At 44.4% G+C, this 22,311-nt stretch overlaps 2 protein-coding genes across 12 annotated transcripts in view; one reads left to right on the top strand and one right to left on the bottom strand.

Annotated features, from left to right (window-relative positions):
* The window catches only part of ANKRD13A (ankyrin repeat domain 13A), a 32,147-nt gene extending 15,323 nt beyond the window's left edge, over positions 1-16,824 (bottom strand). The window contains exons 1-4 of the mRNA XM_081800948.1: positions 16,428-16,824; positions 4,699-4,831; positions 3,788-3,912; positions 969-1,014 (exon numbers count right to left, since the gene is read on the bottom strand). Of these exons, the coding sequence (XP_081657074.1) occupies positions 969-1,014; positions 3,788-3,912; positions 4,699-4,831; positions 16,428-16,523 (400 nt within the window). The 5' untranslated portion in view covers positions 16,524-16,824. The remainder of the gene's footprint in view (positions 1-968; positions 1,015-3,787; positions 3,913-4,698; positions 4,832-16,427) is intronic.
* Positions 16,825-19,193: 2,369 nt separating this feature from the next.
* The window catches only part of GIT2 (GIT ArfGAP 2), a 49,360-nt gene continuing 46,242 nt past the window's right edge, over positions 19,194-22,311 (top strand). For all 11 annotated transcript variants that reach the window (XM_081802024.1, XM_081802023.1, XM_081802026.1 and 8 more), the window contains exon 1: positions 19,194-19,391. In XM_081802024.1, the coding sequence (XP_081658150.1) occupies positions 19,340-19,391 (52 nt within the window). In that variant the 5' untranslated portion in view covers positions 19,194-19,339. The remainder of the gene's footprint in view (positions 19,392-22,311) is intronic.

The following is a 22,311-nucleotide window of genomic DNA, read 5'->3' as shown; positions in this document are numbered from 1 at the left end:
GGTGTATGTCTCGTCCAGAGAAAACTCTAAATGACTCTCCCAAGGATAGTCTTAATCCCAAAACTGAACCTCTCTCTGTGACCGTCGACCACCATCAGGGCTATGGAGCGTGTCCGTCTGGACTTCTCGCTCACATCTGCTGCTCCCGCCGCGTGGCCATGGCCTGCCTGCCACATTGCCACATCCACCCTTCAAAATATGAGACCTAAAGCAGCTAAGATCTGTGGCTGCTTCACCTCCGTATATTGGCGTTGGAAAAGAACTCGTAAGGTTTCCAGAAGAACCTGAAGTTCTCTTCTGTTACATACTTTTTACTTCATTTAAATGTTTCGTTACAAATATGACTTCTTGTCTGACAGAGAAGTCGGAGTGAAATGGCTGGGAACCTGGGAATTAAGAGCTGTCATTAACTGATCTACAAGAAATAAAATTGGAACATCTATGAAAATTACTGTCAGTCGATTTGCCTTACAGAAGATTTTAGAGAAATACATCCATTTTGTAAAATACCAAGCTATCCCGACATTTGTCTCATCTTCTTCCTTAAAATAACAAGTTTAAACGAAGCAAGTTGAACCACATAAGGAAATGAGGAATAAATTATGGTAAATCTACTTACTAAAATTTTAGCCCTTTAAGGTGATGTTTTAAAAAAAACTAATAATATGGACAGGTATCAGCTCTAAGTGACAAAAGGAGGAGACGAAATTGTCTATATATTCTCTTTACAGATGCTCGGGAGAAAAATCCCTATACACGGAGGAAAAAACTAGAAGGAAAATATCCAAAGCATTAACAGTAGTTGTGCTTAAGTGGGATTATAGGTGATTGTTTTTCCTTATTCTTTTCTATGCAATTCTTAGATTAAAAAAATATATATATATTCAGTTTTCATAAAGGAAAAATAAACTTATATTCAGGCTCAGTAAATTTGGAAACAAATAAATTACAAGCCCAGAGCCACTCACCCCAGCTGGTGAATTCCCATTTCATCTGCACATAGAAATCCGGAGCCTGAAGGACAAAGATTTAAAGTAAATGACCCTTAGCACTATTAACTGAACACAAACATGGTAAGGGTTAATGAGGCTTTAAAGGGGGAGGAGAAGGAAAGAACACAGAAAATAAGAAACATAAAATGCAAACCCATCAAAGTAAATGTTTATTTTATATGCAGGCTGTTATTTTATCTCGATATAAAATATGTCTAGACAGTTAATAAAGTTAACTGAGAGCAACAAGGTTAGAGAGGGATAAAATCAAATCTGATTTAGGACACAGTCTGGTTCCTAACAGTAGCAGAAAGATTAGCCTGGAAGATGGGCCTAGGCACCACCATGCAATGTGGGTAACAGGCTATTCTGAACAAAAAGAAAGGAACATCAATTCCATCTATTCTATGGGGGAGCTCGACTGTAACAGGTTTTGTGTGCTGGAAGTGCTTCATATTTACTGGACCTCGAAACCAGAAGAGGCTGCCAGACATCACCTCCCCAGGAAGTTGATGTTCCCTCCAGTTAACAGACTTTTGCCCTTATTTTCCTCTTCAACTTTTAGAATTTGACTTTATAAAAGTTTACACCACGAGAGCAGCCCTGTTTAGGACGACTTTCCGACCTGCCCCAAATTCTTACGGAAGGTTCTTGGAGAGCTACTTAAGAAATCCAACAGTTACCATCCAATAAGAGAAATACTAGAAATCCCAGGTGTTGTTCTGTTCCCTGCCTCCCCCCACCCCCTGCCATGGCTTTCTCGTGGTTTTTACAGAAACACAGGAAAGGAAGACCAAGAATCTACCCGAGAATAAAACCAGGATTCCAGTGATGGACAAAAGGCTCTCTAAGGGGCAGCAGATAAGAAAGGGGGGCTTGTTTTAAGGAGAAAATGTTGAAAGACAAAACGTCAGCAACAGCATCTGGTGCCACTGGGCACACAGGTCATTCATAGGCTGTGTCTAACTTCAAGTGGACAAGACAACCCGATGCAGTTTACTGCTATGGATCAATACAGGTAAAAAAAGGAAATCCTTTACATGGGATTTTTTAAAGGAAGAATGACCCCACGTTAAGTCAGTTTCTGTTTTGCCAAGTGGGCAAATGTGTTTTCCTCCTCCAGTAAGTTAGATAAGAAAACAAGAAATCCACTTGATCTTTTGCACACACACAACACTGCTTAAAAGCAACGCATACAACTATTTCATATTTCCTGGAAGGTTTCATGTAGTACATGAAAAATGAGTACCTCCAGGACTGATTTTGCTTGAGCGTCAGAGAAATACATTTTTTAAAAAGAGTGCTCAGATAATGAGCAGTGATTGTCTTACAGCAAAGTTGTTCCTTTTCTCAATAGAGCCGTTAATTTTTCTCAAGAAACATGTTGACGGAAGTGTAAAGCGGATTTATCTAGCAAATATCTTTGGAGATATTTTGGGAAGCTCACTTATGTGCTTAAGAATAAATGACACGAAAATTGAAGCATGGTACTTTCTTGTCTCCTGCGGCCCTGAGAACATTGCACGATTGGCTCATAAGATGGTTCTTGCAGGTAACAGAGACTTTCTGGAGAATGGCAACCATCATGCAAAATAGTCCATGAGCCTACAAGTAAATTTTCTTTTTTTTTTTTTTTTATAGATTTTATTTATTTTTTGACAGAGAGAGAGACAGCGAGAGAGGGAACACAAGCAGGTGGAGTGGGAGAGGGAGAAGCAGGCTTCCCGTGGAGCAGGGAGCCCGATGCGGGGCTCGAACCCAGGACCCTGGGATCATGACCTGAGCCGAAGGCAGATGCTTAACGACTGAGCCACCCAGGCACCCCATAAGTAAATTTTCATAAAAATGACTCCAAGTGTCACAGAGTCCATACACTTTAATTCACAGATAGATAACTGTCTTCACTGGCCCAAAGCCAATGGCTGTAAATAAACTAAGCCAATGGATGAGAAGTCACGAAATGCGAACAGCTAGAGTCAACACAAGTGGCAAGGAGAAGGTGCATACACACTTCGGAGCCTCAGCAGGCCCTGGAAATCTCTGCACAGTAACCAATGCTCATCACAATTTCCTCAAGATGACCTATGCTCAGGGGCACCTGGGTGGCTCAGTTGGGTAAGTGTCCGACTCTTGATTTCGGCTCAGGTCATGATCTCTGGGTGAGATTGAGCCCTGTCTCAGGCTTCACGCTGGGTGTGGAGCCTGCTGAAGATTCTCTCTCCCTCTGCCCCTCCCCCACCCCCCTGCCCTCACTTGCATGTGTGCGCTGTCTCTCAAAAAAAAAGATGACCTACGGGGGCGCCTGGGTGGCTCAGTTGGTTAAGCGACTGCCTTCAGCTCGGGTCATGATCCTGGAGTCCCGGGATCAAGTCCCACATCGGGGTCCCTGCTCAGCAGGGAGTCTGCTTCTCCCTCTGACCCTCTCCCCTCTCATGCTCTCTCTCTCTCAAATAAATAAATAAAAATCTTTAACCAAAAAAAAAAAAAAAAAAGACCTATGTTCAGAAGGCCACTGTTAAGAAAACAGGCACCTAGACAAATTGTCTGATGTCCATTTGTCTTAAGTTATAATTTTTAAGCAGCACTTAAAAGGATAGGTCTAGTGACATAGAAACGTAATCGGTGAAAGACCTCATCCGTCTAATAGATAAGGAATAATGCTCTTTGGTACTAAACGTATTGTATTTACAATTCATTAAACTCTTAGGAAGGTACAAGTGGATGTCTAACCATGTCTCCAGCTATGTTGTCAGCATTTAACTCAAATTATGGCATTGCCACATTTTTATGGATACCTCGAGAATCTTCTGGAGCAGCTCAGGAACTCCTTCAAGGGCCATGGATGTGTTGTGGTAGTCCCGATGTTGAAGAACGGTGTACACCATCTCGGGGTCACCAGTGCTCACAGCCTCATGTAAAACTGGAAACCAAGGAGGTGAAACTTCATCACACAGTAGTCTCAGACTCTGACAAACTCCTAAGCTAGTTTGAAAGGAGTCTGTAGATCAAAGATCAACATTTTCTTCAAAGAGGGGGAGAGGCTACATCCCACCTTACTTTTATGACCATGACCGCTATCGCTAGCTCTTAACTGAGTGAAGAGAAAATACAGCGCTTGTAGCCTCTAGAGCAAACCAACTTCCATCCTCCCCCCAAACCCCCTCTCTTACCACTGGTTCTGAAATCCTGACAGTGTCTTCAGAGAGCAGGCTTTACCTGTGTGATCACACAACCGTGGTTACATGTGGACCGGGCAGGTAGGGCTTGGGTGTATCTTTGCTCAGCCAACAGAATTACTCTGACCAACAGTTCATTGCTTGCAAGCAAGTGAAATGCCCGGATTTCACCGGAAAAGGCTACTTGTAGCCATAATTTCGTTTTGATTTTGCCTATCCCGAGAGATTCACTGTAGTTACCATCACACTCCTCAGGAGGAATCTGGCCTCCACACTCATATGTGGTGGAAGGGTTTGAACTGAGAGCTGCTTTCTGGATAGGACTCGCCCTTCACTGAGGGCTTCTGGCCCAGGGCACAGTTCGGACCATTGTGCTGCAGGCCCGCATCTCCTCGCCCCGGCCCCTACTCCCAGGAGAGAAAGAGTCTTAAGATAAAGATAACTTGAGGACAATTATCATTGAGACTGGCCTTTATTCAGAAAGAGATACCGAAACAAAAGGCTTTCAGATATTTTAAAAGCATACTTGCCTGTCCATCCCTCACGATTTTCTTTTGTAACATCTGCTTTATGTCGCAGCAAGACTCTAGCAGATTCCAAATGTCCCAAAGAAACAGCAAGGTGCAGTAAGGTTCGACCTCGTGGGTCCAGGGCCTCCACATTCTGTGAGGTAAACACTGGCGTTTGTAAGATTGTATATATTATATCAAAACATGGAAATGTGTGTGAGAGATCAAATTTAGTATAAAGTGGAAAATTACACATTAATTACAGCACTATATGGAAGAAAGAATGCTTGCGTGTGGGAGTGGTTGAAATATTAATTTGAGGGCTATAATAAAGATGATCACTACTGAGTTCCTTTTTCTATAAAGTGAAGTGCCCAATAAGTTAACGTGGACTGTAGGCCTCAGATCATCAGGCACGTCTTATGCCCGCAACAGCCCTCAGATGAAGTCTAAATAGGGCTAGGGGGGCGCCTGGGTGGCTCAGTTGGTTAAGCGTGCCTTTGGCTCAGGTCATGATCCTGGAGTCCCTGGATCGAGTCCCGCATTGGGTTCCCTGCTCAGCAGGGAGTCTGCTTCTCCCTCTGACCCTCACCCCTCTCATGCTCTCTCTCTCATTCTCTCTCTCAAATAAATAAATAAAAAATCTTTTAAAAAAATAATAAAAATAAATAAATAAATAAATAGGGCTAGGGGCTTTCATGAATGCAACCACCCTGTGACGCCGAACATGGGGGATTTCTCAAGCGTATATCAGCACTCAGGTCTAGACCAGGAAGTGGAGGACTTTAAGCAAAACTGAAAGTACAGAAGGTCATTTGGGTCAGAATAAAATCACATTCTCTAGCTGGGTTCCCCCCAGAACGCCACTCTCATTACTGTGTATGGAGTTCTGAGCACTGTGAAGAGGCAGCATCCACGGGTCCTGCAATGAGCGTGATCCACCAGACGTGGATGTGGACATGTTTCTAGGTAAATGTGAGAACAAACACATGCCACTGTGGTCTGTTTCCCCTCGAAGGTTTTCTTCCCCATGCTGGGCAGAGCCATTTGGCTTTTACTCTTCATTCGAATCCCGGCCCTCCTTCCGCCACCTGCACTGGGTGGAGAGCCAAGTGGCAGTTTCTCTGGTGGTATGAGCCCAGTCTGAATGACCGAATGCTGCCTTCCAAAGAGGATTCTGACCGTTCTTCCAAGGACGCAAGAAACTACCATGGGACTTCTGGGATGTAAAACGTTTTAAGTGCTCAAATACTTCTCAGGAAATGTGCTTTTATCTTGATTTGAGATGCTAGTTGTTGTGCAGGCTTTAACTGCAGCCTCCAAAGATATCCAGAATGTTCCACTTACTGGCCACAGGGGAGAAAGGTAAGCAGAGCTGAACAGCTACTGCCCAACAGCTACTGAACCTCCCTGTTTTGCAAAGTGCATCATGGCTGGCATGCAGTGAAGACAGGAACTGTTCTCGAGGAACGACAGCAGTGGCCGAAGACATTCTGCTAAGTGAGCACATGTCCTCCTGGACCAATCCCAGGCCTCAGCGTTCTCTCCGGCACTGGAATACCAACACATCTCCTGGAAAGGGGCCCACACCACCTCCTGGGATTCCCTGGCTTTCCCCAAGGGTATGGCTTTTGTCTCTCTCACCAGAGACACTGATGTTCTTCCAAAGGGCCGGTTCCAAGTCTCGCATTTCCTAGCTTCCTCCACCCTGGTCTCTAATCTGCAGTAAACCATTGTTTTTAAAACAGTAATCCAACTAAAGATTGAAGTTTAGCAAGAAAGAAATAATTAGCAAATTCATTGCCTCTTTACATATGTTATATAAACTGTTTCCTCACCTAACAAGTTCAGTTTACGGGAAAGGTGCTGGGTTTAGCGCACCACCTGATACAGAGGAGATGTTTAACAATACTGTCACACAAAAAGGGGAAATTCTATTTAATGCGATTCACACCCCAAAACAAAACATCTCAGACCAAGGACTAACACTCAAGCTCCTGGGCAACCACTAGAAATGGTGTGTAAAATCAAAGCCAAATACATTAAGTAGTTGACTAGTTTGGACCACAGGGGAAAAAAGTACGTATGAGCCAGACAGCAGCCCATTTTGCAATGCCGACTGTAGCTGTTCAGAGCCTCCTGCACCTCTTTCTCATTTGAAAAGAGAGAACGGAGGAAAAATACTATATTATGGTGACTGGGATTAAAGACAGTGGATGATTAAAGTGGAAATTAGCAAAACAGAGAACAGCAAATCAAAACAGGAAAATCAACAAAACCAAAAATTTGTTCTTGGTAAATATCAACAAAATTGATAAACTTTCAGCTAGATTGACCAAGAAAGAAAGAGAGAAGACTCCACTTACCAAAAGCGGGAATGAAAGAAGGGATATCACTACCAACTCTACAGAAATACAGAGTGTTTAAGAGGAATACTATGGGACACCTGGGTGGCTCAGTTGGTTAAGCGTCTGCCTTCGGGTCAGGTCATAATCCCAAGGTCCTGGGATCAAGTCCCGCATCAGGCTCCCTGCTCTGCAGGGAGTCTGCTTCTCCCTCTGCCCCTCCTCCCACTTGTTCTCTCAATCTCTCTCTTTCTCTCTCAAATAAATAAAATCTTAAAAAAAAAAAAAGGGAATACTGTGAACCGTATGCCAACAGAGTAGAGACTTAAATGAAAGGCACATATTCCTAGACAGACATAAACTAGCAAAACTGACTTAAGAAAAAACAGAAAATCTGAATAAATTTGTAACAAGAGATTGAATCAGTAATTTTTAAACTTTAAAAAATGCTCAGGCCCAGATGGCTTCACTGGTGAATTCTGCCAAACATTCAAAGAATTAATATCAATTCTTCACAAACTCTTCCAAAAATAAAAAAAAAAGAAGATAAAGGAAAACTTCCCAACTTGTTTTATGAGCCCAGTATTATCCTGATAACAAACACATTACCAAAGAAAGAAAACCACAGACCAATACCTCTAATGAATATAGATGCAAAATCCTCAACAATATATTAGCAAAACAAATTTAGCAACACATAAAAAGGACCATTAAACACCAGGACCAAGTGAGATTTATCTCAAATGCAAAGGTGGTTTAATATCTGATAATTAATATAACACAGCATATTAATAGAATAAAATAAAATAACACATGATCATCTCAATAGATGTATGCTATGGTCTAACTGTAGTCTACATTCTTATGTTGAAATCCTAACTTTCAAAGATGATGGTATTAGAAGTGGGGCCTTTGCAGGGGCGGGGGGGTGCTTAGGTCATGAGTGTGGGGCCCTCATGAATGGAGTTAGTGTCTTAAAAAAAGAGGCCCCAGAGAGCTTGCTAGACCCACTTTCACCATGTGAGGACACAGCTGGAAAGCTCCTGCTATGAGCCAGGAAGAGAGCCCTCTCCAGCCACCACACTAAATCTCCCAGCACCATTATCTTGGATTTAGAGCCTCCTGAACTTTAAGAAATAAATTTCTATTGTTTATAAACTACCCAGTCTATGGTATTTTGTTACAGAGGCCCAAACAAGGCTACGACAATGGAGAAAAAGCATTTGACAAAATCCAACACCCCTTCATGATACAAAATAAAAATAAAAAAACAGGAAACACTCAACAAACTAGAAATAGAAGGGAATTTCCTCAAAGAGCACCCAATTATGAACACTCACAGCTAATATTATCTTAATGGTGAAAGACTGGATGCCTTCCCCCTAAGATAAGGAACAAGACAAGGATGTTTTCTTCTGTCTCTTCTATTCAGTACTGTACTAGACGTTCTAACCAGGGTAATACAGCAAGAAAAAGAAAGAAAAGGCATCCAGATTAGAAAGGAAGAAGTAAATCTCTATTCACAGATGACATGATCTTATATATAGAAAATCCTAAGGTATCCACTAAAGGGTTAGAACTAACAAAGGAGTTCAGCAAGATTGGAAGATACAAGATCAATACATAAAAATCAATTATATTTCTCAGAGAACAAACTGGTTGTTGCCAGAGGGGAGGTGAGTGGAGAGATGGGTAAAATAGATAAAGGGGACTAAGATATACAAAATTCCAGTTATAAAATAAGTAAGGTACAAAGATTTTGAAAAGTACAGCATATGGAATATAGTCAATAATATTGTAATAACGTTGTTTGGTGACAGATGGTGACTACACTTATCATGGTGAGCACTGAAAATGTATAGGACTGTTGAATCAATATGTTGTACACCTGAAATTAATACAACATTGTATGTTAATTATACTTCAGTTTTAAAAAATGAAACAAAATCAATTGTCTCTCTATACACTAACAACTGAAAATGAAATTATGAAAACAATTCTATTTACGATAGCATCAAAAAGAATGAAACATTTAGGAATAAATAACAGAAGTACAAAACATAAACTCTGAAAACTGTAAAGCATTGTTGAAAGAAATTAAGACCTAAATAAATGGAAAAACATCACATGTTCATGGTTCAGAAGACTTAATACTTAAGATGTCAGTACTCCCCAAACTGAGGGCACCTGGGTGGCTCAGTTGGTTAGGCATCTGCTTTTGGCTTAGGTCATGATCCCAGGGCCCTGGGATCGAGTCCCACATCGGGCTCCCTGCTCAGCGGGGAGTTTGCATCTCCCTCTCCCTCTAACCCTCCCCTTTCTCTCAAATAAATAAATAAAATCTTAAAACAAAATATTCCCCAAACTGAGCTACAGAGTCAACGCAATACCTATCAAAATTCCAGCTGGCTTTTTGTAGAGATTGACTAGCTGATCCTAAAATTCTTCAGGAAGTGCAAGGAGACCAGCATAGCCAAAACCATCTTGAAAAGAGCAGTTTGAAGATTCACAATTACCAATTTCAAAACTTAACTATGTATAAAGCTACAGCAATCAAGACAGTACGGTACTGCCATAAAGATAGAATCAATAGAATACAACTTAGGGGCGCCTGGGTAGTTCAGTAGTTGAGTGTCTGCCTTCAGCTTGGGTCATGATCCCGGGGTCTTGGGGCTGAGCCCCGCATCAGGCTCCCTGCTCAGCGGGAAGCCTGCTTCTCCCTCTCCCACTCCCCCTGCTTGTGTTCCCTCTCTCGCTGTGTCTCTCTCTGTCAAATAAATAAATAAAATCTTTAAAAAAAATAAAAATAATCTTTTCAGCAAGCGGTGCTTGAACAACTGGATACCCACATGCAAAAGAATGAAGTTTTATATATATGATACATGAAAATTAGCTCTAAATTGATCATAAACAGAAATGGAAGACCTGAAACAATAAAACTCTTAGAAGAAAACAGAGTTCATCTTTGTGACCTTGGGTTGGGCAAAACCTTCTTAGATACAACACCAAAAACATAAGAGACAAAAGAAAATACAGATAAATTGCACTTCATCAGAATTGAAAATTTTTGTACTTCACATGATACCATAAAGTAAAAAGACATCCCACAGAAGGGGAAAAAATATTTGCAAGTCATTTATCTGATAAGGGGCTAGTTAGTATCCAGAATATATGAAGAACTTGAACTTCTCAAGAATAAAAAGACAACCCAATTTTTAAATGGGCAAAGGATTTGGAATAGACATTTCTTCAAAGACGATATGCCAGTGCCAAGGAGTACACTAAAAGAGGCTCAATTTCACTCATCACTAGGGAAATGTCAGTCAAACCACAATGAGATACCACTTCACACCCACTAGGATGACTACAATCAAAAAGAATAACAAGTGTGGACAAGGATGTGGAGAAATGGAACCCTCACACACGGCTGGTGGGAATGTAAAATGGTGCAGCCAATTTGAAAAACGGTTGGCAGGGCCTCAAAAAGTCAAACATAGAGTGACCATATGACCCAGCAATTCCTCTCATGGGTATTTACCCAAGAGAAATAAAAACATAACACCCATATGAAAACTTGTACATGAATATGCATACAGCGTTATCCACATAACCAAAAAGTGTGGGGGGCGGGGGAGACAAATATCCATCAACTGGTAAATGGATAAACAAAATGAGGTACACCCAGACAGGGGAATACTATTCGGCCATAAAAAGGAATGAAGGACTGATACGTGCCACAGTGTGGATGGCCCTCACAAACATGGTAAGTAAAAGAAGCCAGACACAAAAGGCCACATATCATAGGATTCCATTTATAGGAAATGTCCAGAATAGGCAAATCTAGAGAGACAGCAAGTAGATTAGTGGTCGCCTGGAGGTGAAGGGGTGGAGGGGAAATGGAGAGTGACTATGGGGTACGAGGTTTCTTTCTGGGGAGATGAAAATGTCTGGAATTTGATCGTGGTGATGGTTGCACAACTCAGTGAAGACGCTAAAAACCACTGAGTGATATACTTTAATGGGTGAATTCTATAATTAGTGAATTATAGCTCAATAAAGATGTTTGAAAAAACCTATGTATGTATGTGCTTTATGTAATACATAAAACGAATCTATCACCTATATACTGTTTGATGAGTTGTTTAATTTCTCCAGAGCTTCAGTTTGCTCCCTTGTAAACTGGGAATAAAAAACACCGACCGACAGAGTTCTTACAAGACTAAAGGCATAATACTAACCCTGTTAAGAAGCACTAAGAAGAAATAGCTCTTATTATCATACACCCACATATAAGCGGTCAGTTTCTTCCTAAAAGGGATCTGTTCAGATTTCATTACAGTTTATAGTGGGGCTTAGGGTCTCTAACCAATGACATTAGCTCAGTGAGCAAGAGCGTTCAGAATTAAACTGGAATTCACATTGGAAGCTGATCATTTCAGTTTTCCCTTTATGTTTCTTCAGTCATGAACTATACCAAATTAAAAACACCCACCCCTTCAACTATGATAGTGCCCCCAAAGAAAAAAAGCAGTGAGATTTCTGCACGTCCCCATCCTAATTGCTAATTTAAGCCCACTGACTTTGCTTGCTCAAAGACTTGTTTTCATCCTGCTGCCCTCCCGAGGCAGTAAAAGGCCAAGCTTTGAGTGCAGGCAGTAAAAGGCCAAGCTTTTTTTTTTTTTTTTTTAAAGATTTTATTTATTTATTTGAGAGAGAGAGAGAATGAGAGACAGAGAGCACGAGAGGGAAGAGGGCAGAGGGGGAAGCAGACCCCCCGCTGAGCAGGGAGCCCGATGCGGGACTCGATCCCGGGACTCCAGGACCATGACCTGAGCCGAAGGCAGTCGCCTAACCAACTGAGCCACCCAGGTGCCCAAAAGGCCAAGCTTTGAGTGCAGGCCGCAGAGCCAGACAACAGGCCCACGTCCAGGCCCCTGACTAGCCTCAGGTGCATTAACCAACCCTTCTGTGCCTCCAAACCCAACACAACGTAAGTGCTTCATCAACCATCACTGTTACCTCTGGCGGTGGGGGTGGGGTGGGGTGGGGGCTCCAGCAAGAGGCTGCTAACTGGCCTTCCATTCTCTCCAGAAGTCCACCCTCATTCCTGTGCATCTCAGGCTGCTCTGGTCCTCTGCAGCTGTGGCCCAAACTGACCACCGCCCCCCAGCCCCTGCCAAGTCAGGCGGGAAATGGTATCCATAGGCATAGTTCCCTCAAGCGAGCCTGAGCCCCCGAGGGCCAAGAGGGAGCACGTGAGAGCAGGCTCTAGCTCTTCATCTTGGATGCTTGGCCCCTGGCTCCTGGAAGGCCTCCAGCCAACAGGCACCAACCTGAATGTGTGCCCAGTGCCCCACTTGGCCTGCTGCAGACTGGGGCGACAACCCCAGGGTAGCTCCCCGTCAAGCTCTGAGGACTGCTGCCGCCTAGAACATCCTCTTCCTCTTGACCTGATGGTATACTTTCACCTGCTGGCTTCCTCACTGGGGCCTGGCCCTCGAGTCAGGCCTCATCTGCCACCCTCCACCCTACTCGGTCCTGGGTTTCCCCCCCATCTAAGGTGCACTGACTGACCTTTGCATATGTCCCCTTAAGTGTTCAGTCATTCTCCCAGCATCCATAAGAAGGCCAGGGATGTTTAATAGACCTCTCTAGCTAAATGACAAACAACATAACCGTGACACAAATCATTTCCACTGCACTGACTTCAAGGCCCCACTGAATATTAAAGACAGTAGAACTAATGCGTTAAGAGGCACTTAATAAAGTGCCTCTGCTGAGCCAACATGGAAAGCTCGAAACAAATGCAGAGCTGGCAAACTCCACACTCCAGCTCTCAGCAAGACCTTGGGGTGGGGGCTGACTCATGCACACTCGGAAACGCGCCTACCCTCTTCATCTGGATAAACTTGATTCCTTCTGTGCTGTTGTTCCTAGAACAAAATACAATCCTTACAGCTACTGGTGTGCCTGCTTTGAGTCTCACTCGTGGGATGGGAGGAAGGAAGGAACAGAGAGCAGAAGCTCACTGGCAAACAAAACACTAAGTGAAACAGCTGGTTGTATTGCTGGGGTGATTGGAATTTTTTGTTTTTAACTATGCAGCCAATACACGTTCCTTGCAGAAAAACTGGGGCATACATAAAAGAAACTGAATGCCCAGGAAGATTATCATAATCACAGCAGCAACGATGATAAATGGGATTACTCTCACTTACTATGTGCCGCGCTTCCACATCTGTTCTCTGCCTTATTTTCCACGATTCTGAACTGGAGGGACTCTTACGGAAAGAAGCAGAATGCAAGGGTTAAGAATACAGCATTAGGACAGAGTCCGACGTTCTGGGTTCACACCCTGGTTCAGCCACAGGCTAAGCAGGCAACTGAGCCTCTCCACCTTATCTGGTTTCCTTATCTCTAAAATGGGAATCATGAAAGCATTCACTCCAGGGCAGTGTGAGAATTAAATCTAAAATTGCACAGAAAGCATTTCAGCACAATGCCTGACAAATGGGTAGGCTTTCAGTGCTACTCTCCCTATTTTTACAGATGATAAAACAATTCAGCAAGAGTAAATAACTTGCCCAAGCTCACAACGTTATCAGTATTAGTACTGGCCATTAACCCAACTGCCTCCAAGTCACAGAAGTCCGTAGTTGTTTCATAATCAAGAGAATCTTGACAAATATGAAAGCAACAAAATATTTCCTGCCACATATTTTAATGATATCAATGAATAACTTCTTAACCCTGAACCAGTTACATAATTTGCAGGGCACAGTGAAAAATGAAAATGCAAGGCTCCTTGTTCGAAAAAAATAATTAAGAATTTCAAGACGGTGGGGGCGCCTGGGTGGCTCAGTTGGTTAAGGCTCCAACTCTTTTTTTTTTTTTTTTTTAAAGATTTTCTTTATTTATTTGAGAGAGAGAATGAGAGAGAGAGCATGAGAGGGGTGAGGGTCAGAGGGAGAAGCAGACTCCCTGCTGAGCAGGGAGCCCGATGCGGGACTCGATCCAGGGACTCCAGGATCATGACCTGAGCTGAAGGCAGTCGCTTAACCAACTGAAGGCTCCAACTCTTGATTTCAGCTCAGGTCAGATCTCAGGGTTGTGAGATCGAGTCAGGCTCCATGCTCAGCAGGGAGTCTGCTCAAGATTCTCTCTCTCTCCCCCTCCGCCCCCCTCCCACGCTGTCTTGCTCTCACTCTCTTTCTCTCAAATAAATAATCTTAAAAAAAAAAAAAAGAAAGAATTTCAAGATGGTGACAGCAGAGCATTATACCAAGCATACCCCTTCTGAGTACAGGTAGCACGCCCTTGAAGCCAGCCCCACCTCTACCCCTTCAATGGCCAAGTTTCAGGATTGAGATTAGATTATGTGGTCAGGACAGTCAAGCTTTCACGGTAAAGATGCTCTTTATGAATCGGCTTCAACTACCGAGTCCTCAGAGAGGACTGATATACTATGAAATGATCTACGGGGATAAACAATAACAAAGTCAAAACCAAATAATTAGCAAGTATGAATATCCTTCCTTTGACCCCCCGCCTTGACAGTAAGGGGGGGGGAGGATCTAATGTACTCCAGGAAAATCTGCTGCAGAATTATAATTCTCTGATCACGAATGTCCTTAACATTTTTCGAGGTAAGAGGCACAGAGAACTTTCAATGAATTACAGCCTACAGGAAAAGGAAAGAATTCAACTATGCCACATTTTAGATGGTAAACCCAAGACCGTGTTCTTATCAAACAAGTTTTTCTCCGAAGAAAAACTGCACTTCATTCAAGCTCTTTTCTTCACCTCCAATGAATAGAAAGCCTGCTGTTTTCAGAAATCAGTATTGAAAGAGTATGTGGCTTAATGATGGCGTTGAACTTCTCTATCAAAAGGGAGTTTAGTTCTGTGACTTTCTTTGTACTTTATCTTGGTATTTCACAAGAAGCTGGGGCAGCACCGATACTGAGGAAGTGCAGATGCACAACACAGCAGGATTGTCTGGTCGTTTTTCAAGTGTCCAAGATGAGAACACTTAGAGCTGAGAGCAAAACGATGGAGGATTCCCTCTGCACCACATCTAGTAACAGAAAGGGAATGAAATCACCAGGTATACTGGGACACCTAATGGTGAATCATCATCTACTCTGGGGGCGTGATCTAATTAAGACCAATGACTCTCACAATAAAAGTTTATTCTGAGGACAGAGGATTTAAATGAAAAAAGAGCAACTCTTGACTTCCAGCAAGTGCTCAACAGATTTTTAAAAAATACAGCAGGGTACGAGAACACACTCACTTAGCAGTAACCATTCACCAAACGGGGTGATGCTGACCTTGCTCAATTTTTGCCAACCAAAAGTGCTCCTTTTTCTCTAAAATTTCTTGACAATTATAGCATCGATTTTGAGCCATTCAAAAATAAGGACTTCAAAGTCAACAAGAATTACACCAAATAATTACAAATCCTTATCCTAACTGCTAAGTATATTAGCTTGTAAGTTGAGGGCACAAGCAGGGTTTCCTCAAGCAGAACGCTACTGACATTTTGGACCAGATAATTCTCAGTTGTGGAGAGCTGTCTTGTGCACTGTAGGATGGTGAGCAGCATCCCTGGCCTCTACCGCTAAGATCCCAGTAGCACCCATTCCCCACCGGTAAGGACCAAAACTGTCCTTGTCTCCACGCATTACCATTGCGGGTGGGGAGGTGTGTGTCAAAAACCACCTCCAACTGAGAACCACTGCTTTAAAGAGATAGCAATAAATAAAAGACAAGGAATCAAAGCATTTGAGGATAGGAAGGGATTTTAAGGATCCTGTGCACCCGTGACTCTCAAACTTTGGTATGTATCAGCCTCCCTGGGCCAGAATGGGAAAAATGCCTTGCCCAAGGTCACAGGGCGAGTTAGAACCTGGACTCCAAACCCAACCAAGCCCTTCCTTACAAAAAGGGTGGGTGGGGTGAGCGGTGTGTGCTGTTCTCACCTCTTTGGGAGAGGCAGTAGAGCTAAACTGGTTAAAACAGTGCACTCCGGAGCCAGCCGGCCATAGTTAAAGTCCCGACTTGGTATTTATCAGGGGGGCGACCTTGCGCAAGGCACATAACCTCTGAGAGCCTCAGTTTCCTTCTCTGGCCAATGTAATAATAACAGTGCCTATCTCCTAGGATTGTTGGAAAGGCAAAAAGATAATAATGTTCATAAAGCGCTTGGCACAGGGCCTGGCACCCAGTAAGCACTCCGATACATGTCCTCTTATTATTATTGTTCCACGGCTGCAGAACTGAAGGGGTCTGCGGGGCCCCGAAGGCAGAAGGTTGGAGATGGGCTCAGGGGGACAAACCGACCTCCCGATCCGCACTCCCCCCCGCCCCTCGCCGCCGGCGGACCCCCGCCCCGCCCCTCACCTGGCCCCGCAGCTCCTTCTCCAGCTGCCGGTAGTCGTTGTTCCACACCAGGAGGTGCAAGGGGAAGTGGCCGCTGTTGTCGCGGGCCGAGGACATGGCGAAAAGGCCGCAGCCGGGCCCTCACCGCCCGCTTGCCAAGCCTCAGCCCCGGCGGGGTCTCCGGCGCCCACCCGCCCGGCGGCCGGCGCAAGAGAGAGAAAGAGAGAGAGAGAGAGAGAGAGAGAGAGTGAGAGAGGGGCGCGGTACACGGCGGGGCGGCCTACGGACCGGGTGCGGGGCGCGAGGGAGGTCGGGGGTCGCGGGCCGGGTTCGGGACGGGGTCGGCCGTGCCCACCCCGCACCCCGCCGCGCTCCCGCCCGCGCTGACAGCTCCCGAACCGACTTCTGCGGGCCGAACTGCCCCAAACCGGGAAGTGCGCGGGGCGAACCACCGTGCACGCCGCGGCGGGGGGAAACGAGGCCAGCCACGCGGCCCGGAGTCGGCCCGATCGCACCCACCCCCAGCTACACACCCGGAAACACAGTGCAGCCCCCAAACAGAGCTAACATTCTCTCCCTTAGCTCAGGATCTGGACGCGGAAAACTCGGCCTTTCCGTCACCAGCCCCTTCCCCCCTGCTCCAGCGATTTCACATGGTTCAGTCCACAACTGGGCCTCTTCCATCCGCTCTGAGTTCAGGGGGTGGCCGCTGGGGCCTGGACCAAACCATTCCAGTTACTGACTCCCTTGCAGCCTTTTTGGAATTGGGCAGTGCTTCCATGATTGGCCAGAAGCCATTTTGGAAGTGGGCAACACCGAACAATTTTAAAGAGGGAATATTAAAAACTCTGGAGAAGTGGCACTGAAGGTTTGCATAACGAGGGAGTTGTTCTTCCTCAGGGTTTCTCAACATCGGCACATTGTAAACTCAGTAATTTTCTTTCTGTGGGGATTGTCCTGTGCTTTGTAGGATGTTGAGCATCTCTGGCCTTTCTATCCCCTGGATGCCATAGCACTCCCCTGGCCAAAATACCTCCAGACATTGCCAAATGTCCCCAGGGGGAGAAAAATCATCCCCAGTTGAGAACCACTGTTCTATCTGAACTCCAAACCGGGTTATGATTCAAAGTTACATATGATGGTGGTTTCTTCCACATATGAGGGTCATTTATTTTTGGAACTAGCCACTTTGAGTTTTGGATTATGGCTAAAAAGACTAATAGATAATACCCAGACTTGATCACACTCTGCAAATATTAAGTTCATTCTTTGGGTTTCAACCTCAGACACTACAGCTCTTTTGATTCAATGAAGAGCCAAGTCAACTTGCAGCTACTCACCAGCCAAAGTTATCCACACAGTTGTCTACAACTAGACCACACAGCTGGGGGAAGTTATTCAGTGCATCCTGTAAAACATACCCTCTCCCTCCCTGGCCTGTGTGCAGCTAGCTTTTCAGATGCCTGCAACAACAGCTGTTCAAGAATCCTGGCCTAATCCGTTCTCCACATGTGTTGAGTCCAGAAGATTTGTGAGTCTGAGAACCAAAACAGGATGCAGGAGCATCAGGATGGCACCCAGAGGCTCTCCCTGTGGAATGTGTGGGAATTATGCAGTTATTCCTACACCACACATTTCCCAAAATGGAGAGGTAGACCAACATCCAGAGCTTCTAAGACCTCTTCCAGGACTTCCTATCTTTCCAGAAACTTTATGCGACTTAATCTTTCTCTTCATCATTCAATATTTATTGAACATCTCTCTTATTCATGAGTTGCAGAACTCCACAATGGCTGCTTACCGGAGTATCTAAAGTCAAAACAGTGCCTGGACCTTAAAAGGCATCCAATATTTCCTGACTGGAGATCATGGCTGCATTTACATATAATACATACAATAAATATTCATTAGCATTAGGGTCACATCTCTTCTCTCATTCACACTGATTAAACTCATCTCATTGTGTTTATCTCACACCATCCTGTGTTACTGTAGGCCATCTATTCTTATTCTCAAAAACAAAAAGTTGTGATTAGAAAATAATAGTGATACCGAATACCAAGAATAGTGGGAGCTACTATTATTGAGTGCTTACAATAGGGCAGGCACACCACATTTTTCTGTAAATTATTCCATTTGTCCTTAGCCAGATAGTAAATATTTAGCTCTGTAGGCCATATATGAGTTTTGTCGGATATTATTCATCCACTTTCTCTTCTCCTTTTTCTTCTTTACAACCCTTTAAAAATGTAAAAAAAAAAAAATCATTCTTATGTAGCAAGACATGCCAAAAAAAAAAAAATCGTGCACTAGAGGTAGATAACATATCAGCTCCATCTTCCACATGAGACTAAAACTGTTGCTTATTTGATTTATTTTATTGTAGGTCTACCACAGTAGAATGTAAGCGCCATGAGAACAGGAAATTTTGTCTTCTTTGCTCACTGTTATTTCTTCTGCACCTGGAACAGTATGTGGAACATAGTAAATGCTTAGTAAGTATTTATTGATTAAGTGAATGAATTTGACCAGTTATACTAAGTAACTTGACTATTGATTGCCTCAGGAAACTTGTGGCTGCAGAACTCTGGCCACGAGATTTTGCAGCTTCCCCTGGTATTACTCAGTGCTGGGACTTCCAAAGAGAGAGACCCAAATTGAAGAAAATATATAGGCAGGGCAGAAGATGCTGGGGCACATATCTGCCCTCACTCAAGATGGCGGCAAGGCAGCGTGCCCTTTCCGGTCACATGATCTGTCCGACGGCGAAGGGCACCTCCCCGCGCGTGCGTGCTGCGCCGCGGCTGCGAGGCGCTGAGGGGAGAGGCGCCGCCGCCAGCGCCGCCGCTGGGACCCGTTAGAGCGGAAGCGCCGCCGCCGCCGCCTTCGCTGTCCCGGGGACCCTGATTCCTGGCAGGTGGGAGGCGGGAGCCATGTCGAAGCGGCTTCGGAGCAGCGAGGTGTGCGCTGACTGCAGCGGGCCGGGTGAGTCGCACCGGCCGGGCCCGCTTCCCTCAGCTCTGCTCGAAGGGACCCCTGCCCCGGGGCCGCCCCCTCGAGTCGGGCGGGTCCCGGCGTCCGAACCCCACACCTGGGGTCGCGAGGAGGAGGACCCGGGGTGCCCTCGGGGCGGGACCCGTCCTGGGCCTGTCACAGCCGGGCGGGCTAGGGGGCCGCCGCCCTCCCGCCCCTCCCTCCCCTCTTATCCCCTCTCCTCCCCTCTCCTCCCCTCCGTCCCAGGCGGGGCGGGGAGGCTGCGGGGTCGGCGCTGCTTCCCCAACAGGAAGGGGCTTGGGCAATGCACAGGAAGGCCAATTACAGAAGTAAAATGCGAGCGTTCTCCCGGCTGCGGCCCCCTGAGGCTGCAGGTGTTCCCCCAGCTCCCCGCGCAGCCCCGCGGACCCCCGCCGCGCGAGGGGGCCCTGCCTGGGGTGGGTGCACTCGCCGCTTCCGTCCACTGATACTCTCCAGGGGACCCCCGTAGATGATTTCCATGCTCCTAAGATCCCGGCTCCCACTCTACTTCCACCGGGGAGAATCTCCAGAAGGTCGAGGTCTTGCAAACAACCAGCGCTTGGGAAGCAATGCGTGTCTCGAGTTTTGGGATCTGAACGGCCTGGGTTCAACTAGGTTTTGTTTCTGGGTGATCTTGGGCTGGTGATTTCATTTGGTCCAGCCTTAATTTCCTCATTTTTCCGATGGAGATAATTGGGAGAACCACATTCAGTGGTAAGGAAGAGTCAATGAATATTCTTAGGATCATCTCATCTTAAGTTTTTTGTGTGTGTGTTGCGTTGTTTAGTACAGAACCTTTGCGGTGTCTTAAAGCTAGAGTTGAGGTTCTAAATCATACATTAATTACAACCTACAAAACAAAATCACTGGCAAATAGATACATTTGGGCATTCGGGCAGGATAGACCTATGGGTGCTTTGAAAGCTCAAAACCATTCTTCCCTTGCATAAGGGATTTAGAGTTTTTAGATTTAGAGTTCAGATCCATTTTAGCAATTGAAACTGAATTGACAGGTCTCAGCTTTTCTTGGTGCTTGGATTAACCTGCTTTGAAATTTGAAGTAATTCAAAGGTAAGATGATGACTTTGGTTACAATAAAGTCCAGTTAACCATCATAATTAAATCATTGAACCCTAGTGTTTTTGCAACTGTTCTGAACTTCATCTTGTTATATGAAGACCGATTTTAAATAAGTACTGTGATAACCTTATGTGGTTCTTTCATGGCCTGTGTAGTGTGCAAGTGGGATTACCAGTTTCCTTTGCGATGGGGCAGGGGGTAGAGGAGTTGAAAAAGAGGACCTCAAGAAAGTGTGGGTTATACAGACTCCATCGTATTCTCTGAAAATGTTATTTGTTCCACTTCCTTATTTTCTTACTTGTTTTCAGTTGAACTTTCTGTGATGTGTTTGATTCACATGAGTCTAGATTCAGACTTCCTCTTGGAATGTGTATTCTTCACTCATTAGGTGGTAGGGGACAAAGGAAAACTGCTTCACCATTGCCACACTAATGACTGTCTTGCCCTTCTGCAGCATTTCGTGCATATTTCAGAACATTCTCTCTTCCATTGTATCATTTTTGTTGTTGTCTCAAATGCCTAATCTACAGAGACTTGAGTCATTTCCTTCCTGTTTTGAATATAATTAGGCTACCTTGAAATGTTGTGTGAACTTGAGCAGCTAGGAATTTGTGCTGCCTTTTCTGCAGAGCCCCAAAGAGTTACCTCTTTCTCGTAGGGGTCCTTTAAAGGTGCTGATGACTGCTGAGGCCTTCTCCCCAGAAAATGCACGTGTAGTCACTCTTTCATATAGAGCTCATAATTTCTTAATGGGGTCACAGACATTTCTGAAGTCCATTTGTGGTGTTCCTGGAGTCTGGGTAAGAAGCCCCAGCATAGAACATTTAGGTAAACTGGAAGGGTTTCACCCAACGTCATTCATATGAGCTCGATTTTGATTTTACTGTGTTGTGAACATTCTAATATTTTTTCCATGGGATTCTGATCCATGATGTTAAAGTAATTCAGAACCTTGCTTAATGTGTCTCACTCCTATTTAATTTTCTCCAGGAACACAGTGAATCCTCTGAATGATATGTGAAAACCAAAGCTATGCTTCAAAAGTTTGTTTTTTTTTTTAAGTAGTAGTATGAGTACCAAACTACAAAAAGCAGTGTTCTTATGTATCTTTGCAGGGATCTTTGATCTTGATGTTTTCAGTCTTCACATTTCAGAATAGCACAGTAGTACAGAATTATACTTCATTGAATTATTTTGTTTCTGTTTTATTTCATGCAAACATTTAACCATGATCACATCCTAGCAAATATTTTACTTTTTTTTTTTTAATGAATCTATTTTGTTTTAAAGGTTTTGTTTTATTTTGAGAGAGAGCAAGTGTGCACTCGTGCATGTTCCTACACACGCGCGGGGAGGGGCAGAGGGAGGGAGAGAATCCCAAGTGGACTCAACCCCGTGCTGAGTGTGGAGCCTGATCTCACGACCCTGAGATCATGACCTGAGCTGAAATCAAGAGTCGGTCCCTAAACCAAATGAGCCACCCAGGTACCCCAGATCTAGTTCATTTTAAATAGATGGTTCTCTGAGCTCAACTACCTGAAAACTCCACTTGAGATTTTTCACTATAGTAATAGTGTTCACCTGGAACAGTTGGTGTCTTAAGTATTGACAATCAAAAACCTTTTCCAGTTGTCAAGAATTTCAGCGGCCCCTTGAAAATATCCGAACGGTACTTAGAAAATAATTTAGAAAAGTTATAACAGCTGACATTACTGAGTACTTACTATATGCAAAGAACTTTACCCTTTATAATAAATGCCCCCTACTCTGAGCTATGCTGTTATTCCCATTTGATCCATGGTGATGATGC

The sequence above is a fragment of the Leptonychotes weddellii genome, chromosome 13, assembly GCF_054177405.1.
Source record: "Leptonychotes weddellii isolate Sample4059 chromosome 13, ASM5417740v2, whole genome shotgun sequence".
NCBI classification, from domain to species: domain Eukaryota; kingdom Metazoa; phylum Chordata; class Mammalia; order Carnivora; family Phocidae; genus Leptonychotes; species Leptonychotes weddellii.
This window is presented reverse-complemented; position numbering and strand designations above follow the sequence as displayed.